This window comes from Mytilus galloprovincialis, chromosome 14 (genome assembly GCF_965363235.1).
Source record: "Mytilus galloprovincialis chromosome 14, xbMytGall1.hap1.1, whole genome shotgun sequence".
Taxonomy (NCBI): domain Eukaryota; kingdom Metazoa; phylum Mollusca; class Bivalvia; order Mytilida; family Mytilidae; genus Mytilus; species Mytilus galloprovincialis.
Genome location: NC_134851.1, coordinates 373,866 through 389,159, shown reverse-complemented (window position 1 = coordinate 389,159; position 15,294 = coordinate 373,866). Strand labels below are relative to the sequence as shown.

The 15,294-nt window shown below is 33.7% G+C and overlaps 1 protein-coding gene across 5 annotated transcripts in view; it reads left to right on the top strand.

The window, feature by feature from the left end:
• Window positions 1-14,167, top strand: part of LOC143059549 (uncharacterized) — a 66,991-nt gene extending 52,824 nt beyond the window's left edge. For 3 of the 5 annotated variants that reach the window (XM_076233071.1, XM_076233070.1, XM_076233068.1), the window contains 3 exons: window positions 867-1,068; window positions 3,258-3,949; window positions 7,239-14,167. In XM_076233071.1, the coding sequence (XP_076089186.1) occupies window positions 3,332-3,949; window positions 7,239-12,416 (5,796 nt within the window). In that variant the 5' untranslated portion in view covers window positions 867-1,068; window positions 3,258-3,331 and the 3' untranslated portion in view covers window positions 12,417-14,167. Of the gene's footprint in view, window positions 1-866; window positions 1,147-3,257; window positions 3,950-7,238 lie in introns of all 5 variants that reach the window. The other 2 variants (XM_076233069.1, XM_076233067.1) reach the window with 1 other exon arrangement.
• Window positions 14,168-15,294: the final 1,127 nt, after the last annotated feature.

The following is a 15,294-nucleotide window of genomic DNA, read 5'->3' as shown; positions in this document are numbered from 1 at the left end:
GTTCCCCACCCCATGACCTTTCATAAAATACATAACCATTACCCATAAATATATGCAAAGCATGCATTTATTAATGGAAGGAACCAAAATGCAAGTTTAAGTATTGCGATTTCAGAAAAAAAAAATGCATACATATACTCCATTATCAGAATGTCAATGTGCCATCTAGTGCCATAGGTTTGGTCAATGTGCTTGTAGCACCTTAGGCTGTGTAATTGTGGCATCCTGAAATGTCTTTGTCAGTGTGCCATCCACTGCCTTAGGCTGTGTAATTGTGGCATCCTGAAATGTCTTTGTCAGTGTGCCATCCACTGCCTTAGGCTGGGTAATTGTGGCATCCTGAAATGTAGTCTTTGTCAGTGTGCCATGCACTGCCTTAGGCTGGGTAATTGTGGCATCCTGAAATGTAGTCTTTGTCAGTGTGCCATCCACTGCCTTAGGCTGGGTAATTGTGGCATCCTGAAATGTAGTCTTTGTCAGTGTGCTATGCACTGCCTTAGGCTGGGTAATTGTGGCATCCTGAAATGTAGTCTTTGTCAGTGTGCCATCCACTGCCTTAGGCTGGGTAATTGTGGCATCCTGAAATGTAGTCTTTGTCAGTGTGCCATCCACTGCCTTAGGCTGAGTCAATGTGCTGTTTAGCAATGTATGTTATAATTATTGCGAAATTTAGATAGTGATATTATGTTCAGAAAATCTGTCAGACCTAACAAATTTATGTTGACATTGTTATATATTGTCTGGTCAGTTAATATTTTAAGTCTCAGAATATTGGTGGTCATTAATAATAACTTTTTCAGTTTCAGACAATTGGTGGTCACTAATGATGTGTAAAATAAAATTTTAGTTCTATATTTCTATTTCAGAGTGCTGATGAGAAACTTAAAAGTCTAGGCTCTAAACATCACCATGGTAACAAGACATCAGGACAGCAGATAAGGGGATCAAAATCTAGCCTAGCATCAAATACAGAGTCTATAAACCAACAACAAACTCAGACAAACAAAGCACAGCCACCGCCAACACCTACACCCTCTATAGAATCGTCTCAACTAGAAACTGTAGCAGGTCAGATTCACCTTATATCTATAGTAGAAACAGTAGCAGGTCAGATTCACCTTATATCTAAAGTAGAAACAGTAGCAGGTCAGATTCACCTTATATCTATTTAGATACATGTTTAGATAGCTTAAGAGGTTACTTGTTATATTACATAGATATTGTTCAAAATTGTAAACTAAAATTGCGTACGGAAATGGGAAAGTGTCAAAGATCTGAAAACAGCCACCAATTGGTCTTCAACACATACCTGGATACAGACTTCAGCTGCCACTGAAACACACAAGTGTACTAGTTCAGCATATAAATGGACACCACACTAAACTCTGAAACAAATAAATGAACCAAAATCAAATAACATTCAAGACTTAAGTAAGTACTGAGGCTCCTGACTTGAAACAGGGTTAAACATATTTTGTGAGATCTCAACCGTCCCCTATACTAGCCAATGAATAAACAAATACCGTACACATTATTACACATATATTTTGCACAATTTTTATGTTTTCATTTGAAGTATTGCTATTTTAGTTTTAACGTTTGCATTTAGCTATCACAATAATGACCATTCAGGACCCTTGTGTATTGTCAAGGTTGTTGAAAAAACTTGTAATCTCAACTCACCACATAATAGAAGTGCAAATAAAATGACAGACAAACCAACAGACAGACCAGACAGTATAATTACTGTAGAATACTGACAACTTAAAACAGAGGGACAACAACTAGTCACCAGCTGGTTATGATAAGACAGAAAAACCAACAGACATACCTAAAATCTTCTTATGTCAAGAGTTTTGGTTAAAAATATAATTTTGATTTTCAAATTATGAGTTGAACAAGTAGAATTAGATTGTATGCCAAAATTATCAGTGTGTATCCTGCCAAGTACAGAACTATTCTAAGATGTTTTGTTTTTATCATGTAGATAGATTTACAATCTCAGTGTGGATTCTTGCTGCATTCTCTATAAAACACTGTATTATCAAGATCTATGTAACTTGTTCATCTACATGTAATCAGACAACTCTGATGATTGAGAGATCTATTTTCTTCTTTTTACCTGTTCATACACTGGTAACATTGCCAGTATATGACACATTATAGGGTGCATTACATTTGTAAATATCTGTACAAAAACTGGCATAATGTATTTTATGAAGTGGCGTATTAGAGTGAACTTTTGGTGTGAACTCCCTCCATAAAATACATTATGCCTTCACAAAATACATTGACAATAGGTGACAAATACATAATGTATATTAGGTGTTGTTTACTGTTTTCATATACTGTGAATTCATTAATATTCGTTGGATACCAATTTTCGTGCATTTCGCGGGTACCGGGAAAACACGAATTTAAATATTCAGCGAATTGCAAATTTTCTAAAGGAATATAGGCATACTTTGTCAAAACCACGAAATTAAACATCCACGAATATGCAAGTTTTCCTCAAAGCACGAACATTGGTACACACGAAAATACATGAATCCACAGTATCAGATAAAGGAAACCTGTTGAAAGGGATAGTAAGGTTGATTAATGATGATTAAGATAAAACAACCATGCCAAGAAATAATTAGAATTAGTTTTTATATCATTGGTATATGTCTAAAAACATTTGTCATTGAATGCTTTTGGAACATTAGAATTTTTATGTCAGAGCTATACCAAGCACACAAAAGAACAAATCAAAAGTACAAAAGAAAAAAGTATCATTATGAAAATTATAATATTGACCTATTAGAGTAAACAACTTAACTACAGGTCAATGTATGGCCTTCAACAATGAGCAAAAGCCCATTGTCTATTATAAACACTGATTGCATTGATATTATACAATGCACTAACATTTGTCTGAAAAATTAGTCAGGATTAATTTCAATGAAGATAAGTATTGGTACCAGTTTATATGAAGAAAAAAAGAAGATGTGGTATGATTGCCAATTAGACAACTCGTCACAAGACATCAAATGACACAGAAATTAGTAACTATAGGTCACCATACATCCTTCAACAATTAGTAAAACCCTAACCGCATAATCAACTATAAAAAACCCTGACATGACAAATCTAAAACAAGTCAAACCTGAAGCAAACAGATGGATTTATGTACAAAATGTATAAATGAAAAACAAATATGATATACAGCAACATATGAATCAATAGATAATGTGTAATTTTTACTGATTTTTCAGATATCCACCGTTCTGAGCCATCTTTAAATGAGTCTGTAAATATTACGGGAACAGACACTCCTGATGATGTCATCATGGCAGACAGACGACCTCAGAGGGCAGGTCGCAACGACAATAAAAACCAGGTGACACAGGATGCCAAAAGGAGGTCCAGAAGTGAGGGTAGATCAAAGGGACGTAGCTCTAGTAACAAAAAAGATGGGAACAGTACAAAGGGAAGGAGTGGAAGTTATAGCAAGGAACCAGTTGATCAGCAGAGCAGACATTCATTGTATAATGAGCCTCAATCAGATGAAGGGGGTTTCCCAGACATTAAAACAAGTTCAAGCGATTCGGAAGAAACACTTCAGAAAAAATGGATAAGAAATCCTAATATGGTTAAACAGGCTGGGAAAAAGGAAAAAAGAAAATCACTCGGAAATAATTTAGAAAACGGGTATCATGGAAGACCAAATTACCTTGACCTTCAGGGAAATAAGGAAAATGTTGATCGGGGCTCACAAAAGGATAAATTTAAAAGATTGGAAGAAATGAGGAATAAACGAGTTGACCTAATGGTGACCTCAGATGAAGAACTCAATTCCCCAGAATTCAGGATTTCCAGATTACGTCAGCGAGCTTTACAAGGAGCTAAATTATCATCAAAACTGCCGGAGAGACTGGATGAATTTGATTTACAGAAAATTCATTTGGTGGGTAGGACTTTATACATAAGAATTTACAATAATCATTTTGCTTGTCTTCATTGCTGAAGGTTAAACAGACTTTATAGAATGAATTAAGGTGGTACCCAACACTTTCACTAAAATTAATTTGGCTCGTTTAATTTCATAAAATTTTGACAAAGTATTTACTTTGACCCTTTAACAAAAATATAAAAAATTCAAAAAAATTGAACCAAGCGTTTTATCAGAAAAATTACACTGGTTATATAGCAGTTTGACAAACACTAATTTTGATCATTGAGAAGCTTTAAATTGCCTTCACAACGCAATGTAATTAAGACGTTTAGCTGATATTACAGAGTTATCTCCCTGTAGTGTTAGGTACCACCTTAAGTAAGATATGGGTATGTGTCAACAAGATAGCAGTCAATCAACACAATTAAAAAATTCATTAATGGTCATATTTACATGTGAAAATAGCAACATATTTTATAATTTCCAATGATACAACTAACCAGTGCCCCTAATGAGGTAGATTTTAAACAACTGTAGAACATAAAAAAAACCTATGCCATATAGTCAACAATAAAAGTCCTTAATATGAAAAATGTGGAACAAATCAAATAAGAAAACAACAGGCCTAATGTTAAGCAAATTATTTACGTAAAAAAAGTGACAGACCAAATTTATATTAAAAATCTGGTAAAAGCATTCTAGAGGATTCATATGGAAATTTTAATAGCCACTGAAAAATAAGTAGATGCCAATGAGACAACTATCCACCAAAGTTCAAATGAGGAAGATGTATAAGCAATTACTTACTGTACGGCCTTCATCAATGAGAAAAACGCTATAAAAGGCCAGGTAAATGATTCTGAAAAATATGAAACAATTCATATGAGGTAATGCTGTGATCTTTCAATAGATGCTGTCTACTTATATACTGAGAAGATTGTGATAATTGAAAACAAGATATTGATTTGATTTCCAAATTCTAACTAAATTAAAGGAAGATAAAAAAAAAGATATGTTATGGTTAAATTATATGACAGAAAGATAGATATGTTGTTTTTAAAAATTATCTGTTAATTATTTATATCAGAATATACTGATATTTGGGGAGCAAGTTTAAAGTATTGTTGCAAGGGAGATAACTGCATGTTTTTTTTTAACTCTTTAAACCAGTCAAAGGCTTATATTTGAAATTTCTATATGCTTAGAATTTATATTTGTAATCATTGGGAGTGTGTGGTTCTGGTAATAGATATTATTTTGAATTGAAATTGCCTTAATTTCCAAATTTCAATAGGATAATAGCAAAACATATCGAACTTCGAATTGCTAATTACATAATACTGTAATTATTTTTTTTAAATTTGATTATAGAGTTATGTAGATTATTTGGATTGACTAAAAGTAACATATTTTGTGGGTGAGATGAATATTTGAAATACGTCATGTTTTGAAATATTTAGAATTTGCCTGATTCTTAGGCAGACTGGCACTTAAAAAAATGAAAATTTCCTTTATATCAAAGATACCAAAGGCAAGCGTTCAAATTTAAAAAAAAAAAACCTTTGTCAATGTGTCATTCTGTAGTCCTCTGTAGGTTTGTATTCATATAGAATGTTTCAAGATGTCACCAGTATAGTATTTTGAATATTTGAATTCTGCTCTTTTCAAAATTCTGCTGCACCACAAATATAATTTTCACCATCTGTAAATAGTTATCAAAGGTACCAGGATTATAATTAAGTACGCCAGACGCGTGTTTCATCTATATAAGACTCATCAGTGACGCTCAAATCAAAATATTTATAAAGCCAAACAAGTACAAAGTTGAAAAGCATTGAGGATCCAAAATTCCAAAAAGTTGTGTGTAAATTAGACAGAAGTATCTGAAAAGTGGATTGACAACTAAAAACATGATATGCAAATTCTAACATATAATATGAATAAATAGAGGTGTAGATAAAATGAGACAGCAACCAATCAAAACAAAGAAACCGAGTAGACATCTGTAAAAGTTAAATATAAAAAAGAAGATGTGGTATGATTGCCAATGAGACAACTTGTCAAAAGAGAACACATGACAGAAATTAATAACTATAGGTCAGCATACTTCCTTCAAAAATGAGCAAACCCCATACCACATAGTCAGCTGTAGGAGGTCCCCAAATGACAAATGTAAAACAATTTAAATGAGAAAAATTAAAAACTAAAACTCATAGGCCCTTAATTGGACAGTAAAATATTATAGTATTCTTTTCTGTATATCTGATGGTGCAATCATTACTGTTTGATATGGTAAATCCTAAAACTACTTTCAAAGTGTATATATTCCTGATTTATATGCATTAATATTTAGTATTGGCTTAATAAGTGCAACAAATCATCTTGTCCATTGTTGATTTTTTAAGAAAATAAGCTCCATGCAAATATTTTTAAGTTAAGAGACACTTTTCTTTAATTATACCCCCGCTTTAAAAAAGGGGGGGTATACTGTTTTACCTCTGTCTGTCCGTCAGTCCGTTCGTCAGTCCGTCAGTCCGTCCGTCCGTCAGTCAGTCCGTCCCATGAAACTTTCGTCACATTTTTCTCAGGAACTACACATCCACCCTTTCTGTAATTTGGTATCAACATTTATATATGTTAGCCATACCGTGTGATGCGTTTTCAGATTCATCACTTGACAACTTCCTGTTTACCGAACACTTGTATGATTTTACACATAATAGCCAAGTTGAAAATTTTCGTCACATTTTTCTCAGGAACTACACATCCACCCTTTCTGTAATTTGGTATCAACATTTATATATGTTAGCCATACCGTGTGATGCGTTTTCAGATTCATCACTTGACAACTTCCTGTTTACCGAACACTTGTATGATTTTACACATGATAGCCAAGTTGAAAATTTTCGTCACATTTTTCTCAGCAACTACAATACAAGGATTTCTGAAATTTGGTTTCAGGATTTATATAAGTCAGCTATACCGTGTGATGCGTTTTCAGATTCATCACTCGACAACTTCCTGTTAACCGAACACTTGTATGATTTTACACATGATAGCCAAGTTGAAAATTTTCGTCACATTTTTCTCAGGAACTACAATACAAGGATTTCTGAAATTTGGTTTCAGGATTTATATAAGTCAGCTATACCGTGTGATGCGTTTTCAGATTTATCACTTGACAACTTCCTGTTTACCGAACACTTGCATATTTTTACACTATTAATATTATCCACTTGCGGCGGGGGTATCATCAGTGAGCAGTAGCTCACAGTTTCACTTGTATTTATTTATTTTGTAGGAAAGGCTTGCAGCCGACATTCATCAAAACAAAGAAAATGAATCTTCATCCACGTCTGAACAAATTACATTACGACCTATTGGTCCAGGTCAGGGCAGTTTTTCATCACAGTTCATACAAGGCAATGTAAATAAACATCCAGCTGACACTAGATTCACTCAGGATCACCATAGTAACCAAAATATCAACATTCAGACTTCAAATAAAGTGGGTCAAGGACAAGGACCATATAGAAAAATACCGAAACAGGAATCAAACTTTTCTAATTATAATCCGCAGCCGACCGATGTAAATTACTACCAAGGAAAGCCGCAGCCAATGACTTATTATCAAGGGAAACCAAACCAAGGACCTAACGGGGAATTCACATGGAATTTCAAAAATAATAATTTACAACAAAGTGGTTACTATGGAAACCAAGATAACAATAGTCATGTGAAATCAAGTTATAATGATTCTAAGCCATATCAAGAAATTCCTGTAAAAAAGTTGATTGAGAAAGGGAGAACGAAACGTAAATCTCACAGTGATGACTCACTCGATGAGTTGATCGAGTCAAACATTCAATATCTAGAAAGTGAAATGGAAAGTGGGAAATTAAAAAAGATTTCTGCTAGTCAACCGCGAATGTTTCCAACACAACAAAGTGATATATATAACAAGGTTGAAAAACGAAGGTCAACTTCTTTAGACAGTACAAAGGCCCCACGAGAAAGTGCTTTTCAAAATGAAGTCAAATTACGACTACAAATACCGTCATCTAAAGAACAACAGTCTGATACTCATAGCATACAGTCAAGTCAGTACGATAGGTTATCATATAGTACGTCAGAATCTAGTACTCCGCCCACTGCTTACACCTTACCGCCAAGTCAGGAATATATATTCCAAAATAGTGTACCGAAAGTTGAAAGAAAATTCCAATCTGCTTCTCATAGTCCTTATCTTCCGAGAAGATCAACAGCTGAACTTTCAAATGATATGTCGAAATCTGATAGTCAGTTAAATTGGGGAGAATCTGGGATGAATTATGCAAATACATTCAGAACACCCAACTATTTCCCTGAGCAGAACCCCAATTATTATCCACCACAAAAGTTTCCGCAGTCAAATCAAATTCCTAATATAATGAGTCTCTCAGCATCAGCTGTAGAGGGGGGAATGTTCTCAGATGTGGACTATGATATTGAAGTGACAGACCGAATTAAAAAATGGGAAAAATTTATGAAAAAGAAAAGCACTCCTCCAACATCAACTGAATCTAAATCACCTGTTCCCTTGACAACCATTATGGAATCAGAAGGAGGCATACCTGATTCATGGATGCCGAAAGTGCCCCCTAGTGTTGTATCTTCAATATCTGTTACAGTTACAAAATCTGTGGCTCATCAACCACAGCCACAGAGACAGACGGCTACAGCCCCTGTACAAATGGAACCTAAAGTACAGTCTGCAGAAACAAATGCTCATCGTTTGTTTAGGGTTGTCCAACAACCAAAAATAGAACAAGAAAATATAAGGACAACTTATGAACCGGTAAATATTCAAAAAAGAGCAAAAGTTATCCGAAGGTCAAGTTCAAAAGAGTCAGATGGAGACAAAGGTCAAGGTGATGTCATTGAAGAGAATACAACAAAAGTTTGGCCACCGACTCCAAAAAACATGGAGGTGGAAGAAGTGAAACAATCTCGTCTGTCAAGGTTTGAGGAGGAGTTATCAGAATTACAGGAAATTAAAAGTGAATCTGTGAGAGATCTCCGTAGAAAGTTTAATTCTGACGCTAGTGGTAACGAGAGCACTGACGTTACAGAGAATACAACTCCACTCATATCTACACCCTTACGTCAAAGAAGACAGTATAAATTCATGGGAAATACTGCTCCAAATATAGAGATACAAAATCCTGTGCAGGTGGAGAAAGTATCCTCTATAAAAATACAGAAATCACAATCATTACCGAGGACAAATATACACAGTACATCACAAACTGGTACAAACTCTGATGTCTGGTCGCCTAAGCTCGAGAGTGGTCAGGGACCAGTCAGTATAGAACGTGTTAAAGCTAGAACATTACAAACTATACCGTTCCATGAAGATCCGTTCTGGAAACAGATAGAGCAAATGACAAGCTTTGATGATCTGGTCGCTGCTCAGAATGTAGATGGTAGGAAAACATTTGTTGTAAGGAACAGTCAAGCTTTCCAGTTTCCTGTACAAGAGTTGTCTCAACTTGACAGATCACAAGAGTTGTCTCCACCTGTTAGTCAAACCCGCTCATGCACATCCTATGCTCCAACAATTGTAACTTCTACTCGACCTGTTCAAACATCTTCTACAACCATTCAACCGAAACCAAAAGTCTTTCATACTCCAACAATTCAGCCACTTAAATTGGCTGTGGCTGCTAAAAGTAGCATTGAGGCTCTAGATGAAGTACTTGATGATATACGATCTTCTTTACAGAAGAAAACACCAGCACCACAGAAAAATCAGGCTGTAGATAGCTCAGCTTCTTCATCCTCCGTCCAATCGCCAAATGTGCCAAAAAATATCGTTAGAAATATACCAATTGAAAAAATGAAGCAAAATAATATCCAAACAAATGCTGGTCAAAATGTCAGTCAGAAATATTTTGATCAACAGAGAAATCTAATGGCCACTCAGCAACAAAAGCAGATAAATAATCCTCAACAAAATGTTCAGTGGATTTACCCAACTTATCAACAGGTGGCACATTCTCAAATGAAAAGTCAGCCTAACAAAGGTCAACAAGGGATAAATCAGGTGCACCAAAGTTCACAGATACCAAATCAGATGCACCCAAGTTCACAGATACCAAATCAAATGCACACTAGTTCCCAGATACCAAATCAGATGCACCCAAGTTCACAGATACCAAACCAGGTGCATCAGATACCATTTACTCAGAACACATCACATTCAAATTGGAAAGGGCAAAACATTTATCCATCATCAAATCAACAGAATCAAAATATTAACCAATCAAATCAATTTAATCAAAATATTAACCAATCAAATCAAAATATGATGTTTTATCAAAATAATCAACAAATTCCAATTAATCCAGACATAACACAATTTCCTTATATAATAAATGGAAATTATCAGCTTGATCCATCAGTATTGAAAGAGAGGCTAATGAACACGGGGTTGGCGTTTGACCAACAATCAGAAACGGATGATACTCGAAGTCAGAAATCTGTGGCGTCGAGTTTTGCTGAAACTGAAAAACAATTCAACCAATCAATAGAAGATTTACAAAACTTGGCTCGGGATGTGGAAGATAAGTTGTCCCAGATTAAATGTAAAATTGTTGATGCGGACGAAAATAGATTGGATTCCATTTTATCTGCACTCAGGAAATTTGCGCCAACAGAACCTATAAAAACTCCCCCTAATATCCATACCAAGGAAGAACAAGACCGACAAAGGGCCAAGTTAAATGAGGCGTTGACTGAACTTGACAGGATATATTATGGTCTACATCTAGACGATCCAAAACTATCTGAACCAACAATGGACTCTATGAGTCACAGTCAGACTTTACCTTCCCACGGACAACATATACCCCCTGCACAGATGCGTAGAAATAAATCAGATTCTGGTTTTGGACATTTTCAAGAAGACTCTGCAGCACAGATTGATCATCAAACGCAGAGAGAATTTGATGACATCACAAAGTCATTTCAGACATTGTTAGACGAAGTTTCGAAAGATGAGACGCCATCTAAACCTTCCCAGCATGCAGCAGAGATTGAAACCACTATTGAGTCCTTTCTTGATGAATTTCGTAAAAATTCTGATAACACGGCTGATAAAAACATCAGTCAAAAGTTTGAGAGTAAATTGAAAGATGCTAAAATGGCTGCCAAGCCAAACACATGTCGTGATGTTCAAAAGTCGGAAGTGTTTACTGTTAGTTCAGGCTCTTTTTCAGCATTAGTTGGTGTGAAAAATAAAAAGAATGAAAACAACCAACAAAAAACAAACTTTAGAAATACACAAACAAACACTGTATCAAATTATCATGGGCCTGTAACAGTAAAACCTAAGACTGCTAAAGATTTTGCTCAGAAATCAAAACCTGCTTCTGGATTTAAGCAGAAAGTGAAAACAACATCAAATTCTGAGCCAAAAGTTGTTAGTAGTACAGCAAATATTAAGTTAGTAAGTCCACAAAGGGAGATAAAAGTAATTAAGACAAGTGGCAGTGAGTCAGAGGACGTGTCTGATAGTCATATTGTACGTAAAGCTAAACGTAATGTCAATCTCCAACACAGGAAGTCAATGCCAGCGTGTATGATTCAACGTACAGTAGAAACACAAACACTTGAACCTTCGTCTCCTCCTGTAGCGGTCCTTCGTAAAAACTTTCAGTCTAAGGATAGACAATCGAGAGAAGGTTCAGAATCAAGTGAGAGCTCCGCAGAGTCGAGAAGAGCTCGTAGAAAGACAATAACAAAAGGAATAGCTCTACTCATGGAGTTCTTTAGTTCTAGTGAAGATGAGCGAAGAGAGAAGTCTAAACTGGATCACTCAACAAGTGCCCCTGACTTACGCTACATTGGTTGTGAAAAAATGACAAAATCTACAAGTGACAATGATAAATTTAAAAGTAAAGGTAAACATAGTAAACAGAAACATGGAACGAAAACTAAGAATCGATCTTCATATATCAAGTTTGACAATGTTGATGATAAAATAGATGACTTTTACGTAACTTCAACAACATCTGATGATAATGTGCAATCAACACATGGATCAAAACCTCCGAAGCATCCAAAACGTAAACAGTCTGCCACCAGTCCAGACAAAGTTGATGAAGATAAAATAGTTAAAGAAGCTGAGGAAGGAAATCCATCAAATGTAGAACGTTTTAATAAAACGGATTGTGTCATTCGGAGAAAAAAACGTGAGGACAGTGAGGAACAAGAAAGACCTCACAGTTTTCATGAACTACTTGCAGCATTTGAACCAAATCCTTTAACAAAGAAGAAATTAAGGAAATGTTCCTCTGCAGAAGCCATGCTGCAAGATACTACGCCCATTAATAAAATATTTACATCTGATCCAGATTTAAGAAAGGACTCTGAATTCAATAGTGGTGAATCTGCTGGGGTGAAACTAGAACAGGAAGTGAAGGATACTGCTGTATGATAATTAAAGCATTCTGGGTTATATATTTGAAATCATACAAAACAGTGCTGTGATTGGTTAAAAGTGTTTTTAAAGATTGATAATTAGCCAATTGTTTTAAGCTTTTTTTGTAATAGTCGACATTTTAAAAATATCTATAATTCTTTAGATTTGTATATGGTTAATAATTCTGTTATCGGGCTTGAATTGAAAAATTGTATTTCCTCTCCCCAACCTTTTATACTTTATAGAGTAGACCAGGCAGACAGGAAATACTTTGTTTTCTTTAGAAAATATATTGCAATAGGGGAGATAACTTTGAAAATCTTAATTTCATCCTCCATCCCAGTAATTCAGTACAATTTTTTTTTTTAAACCAAGCCATGTGGAGGGGAAGCAATCTAAATTTATATTTTAGCCTTGTGTGCTCAAACAGTATACATTAGTAGAGATGCTTGAAAGGTTAAGGGATTGAGGTTAAAACTAAGATTTTCAAAGTTATCTCCCCTATTGCAATATATTTTACGGACTTTGAAAAACGGTTGAGGTTGATTCATAATAAGAATTGATTTATGTTAAACAAAATAACAAGAAATTGATAAAAAAATTTACAGTTTTAAAGTATATCAAAATCTCCAAATTGAGTCACTAACTTTTTTTCTTAATTTCCATCTTTGATTAAAATCAAGTTTATCTGATTTGTAGAAATAGACTGATGTTATATTTATTTTTGTTTATTGTAAACCACAAAAACACAAACTTCTAACAGTTTTGAGGTTTGCTATCTTTTAAGATGCCTATCCTTTATCAAATGTTGGAATTACTATAAAGACCTCTGAAAAGGAATTTCAAAAATCAAAAGAATGAATCAGTCACTTTTTTTTTTAAATTTCTATCTTTGCTATCAATGTATAATTTTGTTTATCTGTAGAAATAGACTGATGTTATATTTATTTTTATGCTGTGATTAACTCTAGGTGATATATTGGTGCTATCATATTATGTATAATGTATTTTTTCCTGAGCTTTTACATTTTTTTTTAAATTCATTTATTAGTTTACAGATAACAATGTATATCAGGATAACTTGTATTTTAAGGATCTGTCTAGTTTATTGATTACATGTTTAAAAATAGTTGTGCCAAATTTTTATTTTAATTTATACTGAGATTTATGATTGCTGTGCCACAAAAAATGTTGGAGTTGTCTTCCTTTGTACAATACTTTTGATATAAACAAGCAGCAAGTCCCAATTTAGTTAAATGACAATTTATGTTTAAAGGTCAACAATGCAGGCTTTATATATTCAACACAAATTTAATGGGTGCATAAATGTTTTGTTTTAAATTGTGGTCTTAATTGCACTATCAAAATATCTATTTGGGAGCTTCCATGGAGGTTAAATCCCCCACCCCTAATAGTGACAGTTGGCAGGTATGATGAATTCATGCAATATTTTAAAAAGCTAAGCATTTGTTATGCTCATACTGTGTACAAGTATGGATATGTACTGTAACTTATTTTTTTGGAAATAAATATTCAATTTGTATGAATGACTTAAATTATACTTTGTTTTAGTGTACAAAGTATTTGTTATTGGAATTATGTGCAATGTTAGTTTATGAATTAAAAGGTTGTAAATTTTATGTGTTCATTTAAACGGTGCAATGTTTATTTATGTGCTCATAGTCAATTATGAGGAATTGACTTACCATTGTTATTTTTTTCAACGTGGTAAACCTCTTTAGTGTTTTTTCCCTGTTTTTTTTCCTTTTTTTTTAGTTTTTTTTTTATTTGGTTTTTTTAACAGATTTGGTAATTTTCCAGAGTTATCTCCCATTTCAAACATTAGAATTTATAATTATTTGAAAAGTAAGTTATGATTACAGGATGATTTTATTACACAAGTGAATTATTTTCCGATAAACATTGGGCAACCAATTATCAATCAACATTTGGGCTACTTTGGATAGAAATTGACCTTATTCAAATGGATAACAATACATGTGATCTCTGTTCCACATATTCTGGGTTGAAAAATCTCTTAGCTATGCAAATTCTGTAATTGTTGGCAATTTAAAGTGGATATGAGAACCCAATAAAATAAACCAAAGGTATTTTGTATTTGAATGTCCTACAGATTTTCATGTATATGTGTACTTGTATATGTGTACATGTATATGTGTACTTATATATGTGTACATATATATGTGTACTTGTATATGTGTACATATATATGTGTACTTAGTTGATTTCTATCCAAAGCAGTAAATTGTGATTCCCATTATGAAGTTATAACCCATAAGCATGTTTCATTGAATAATCGTGTCTTCTTTACATTTAAAACTGCAATGCTGCTGTAGGGATGTTTTTTCTTGTTAGAGAAGTTAAATATTTAAACTTTTATTAGTCCATCCATACTTTTTTTATTATTTGATATCTTTTTCCCAACAAGAAACAAAAACTTTTGATCTGAAATAATTTGTTATAAAAATTTGTTTGTTGAAGTTTTGATTTATATTCTTGCTACATGTATTTGCTATTTTGTTTTCAGTTTAGTTGATATTTGTACTTAGTTGTAGCTTCCGAACTGTAGCTCTTAGGTCCTTATATTATTTTTTGACTATTTGCGGACCATCTACAAATTGTCCAAAAATAACATAAGGACGTAAGAGCTACAGTTCGGCAGCTAACTTAATTTTTATGTATTTTTATTAAAATATTGAGATCCAATGCATGAATCATTAGTTATATACATTGTACATGCACATTTATTATTTAAGGTTATCAGACAGATTTCTCATTGAATATTCAAATCATTAAGGATTTTTTTTTTACTTAGTAAGTAAACAAAATATTGTTATGATATTTTTTATTATTCTATATTTGAATATTTTAA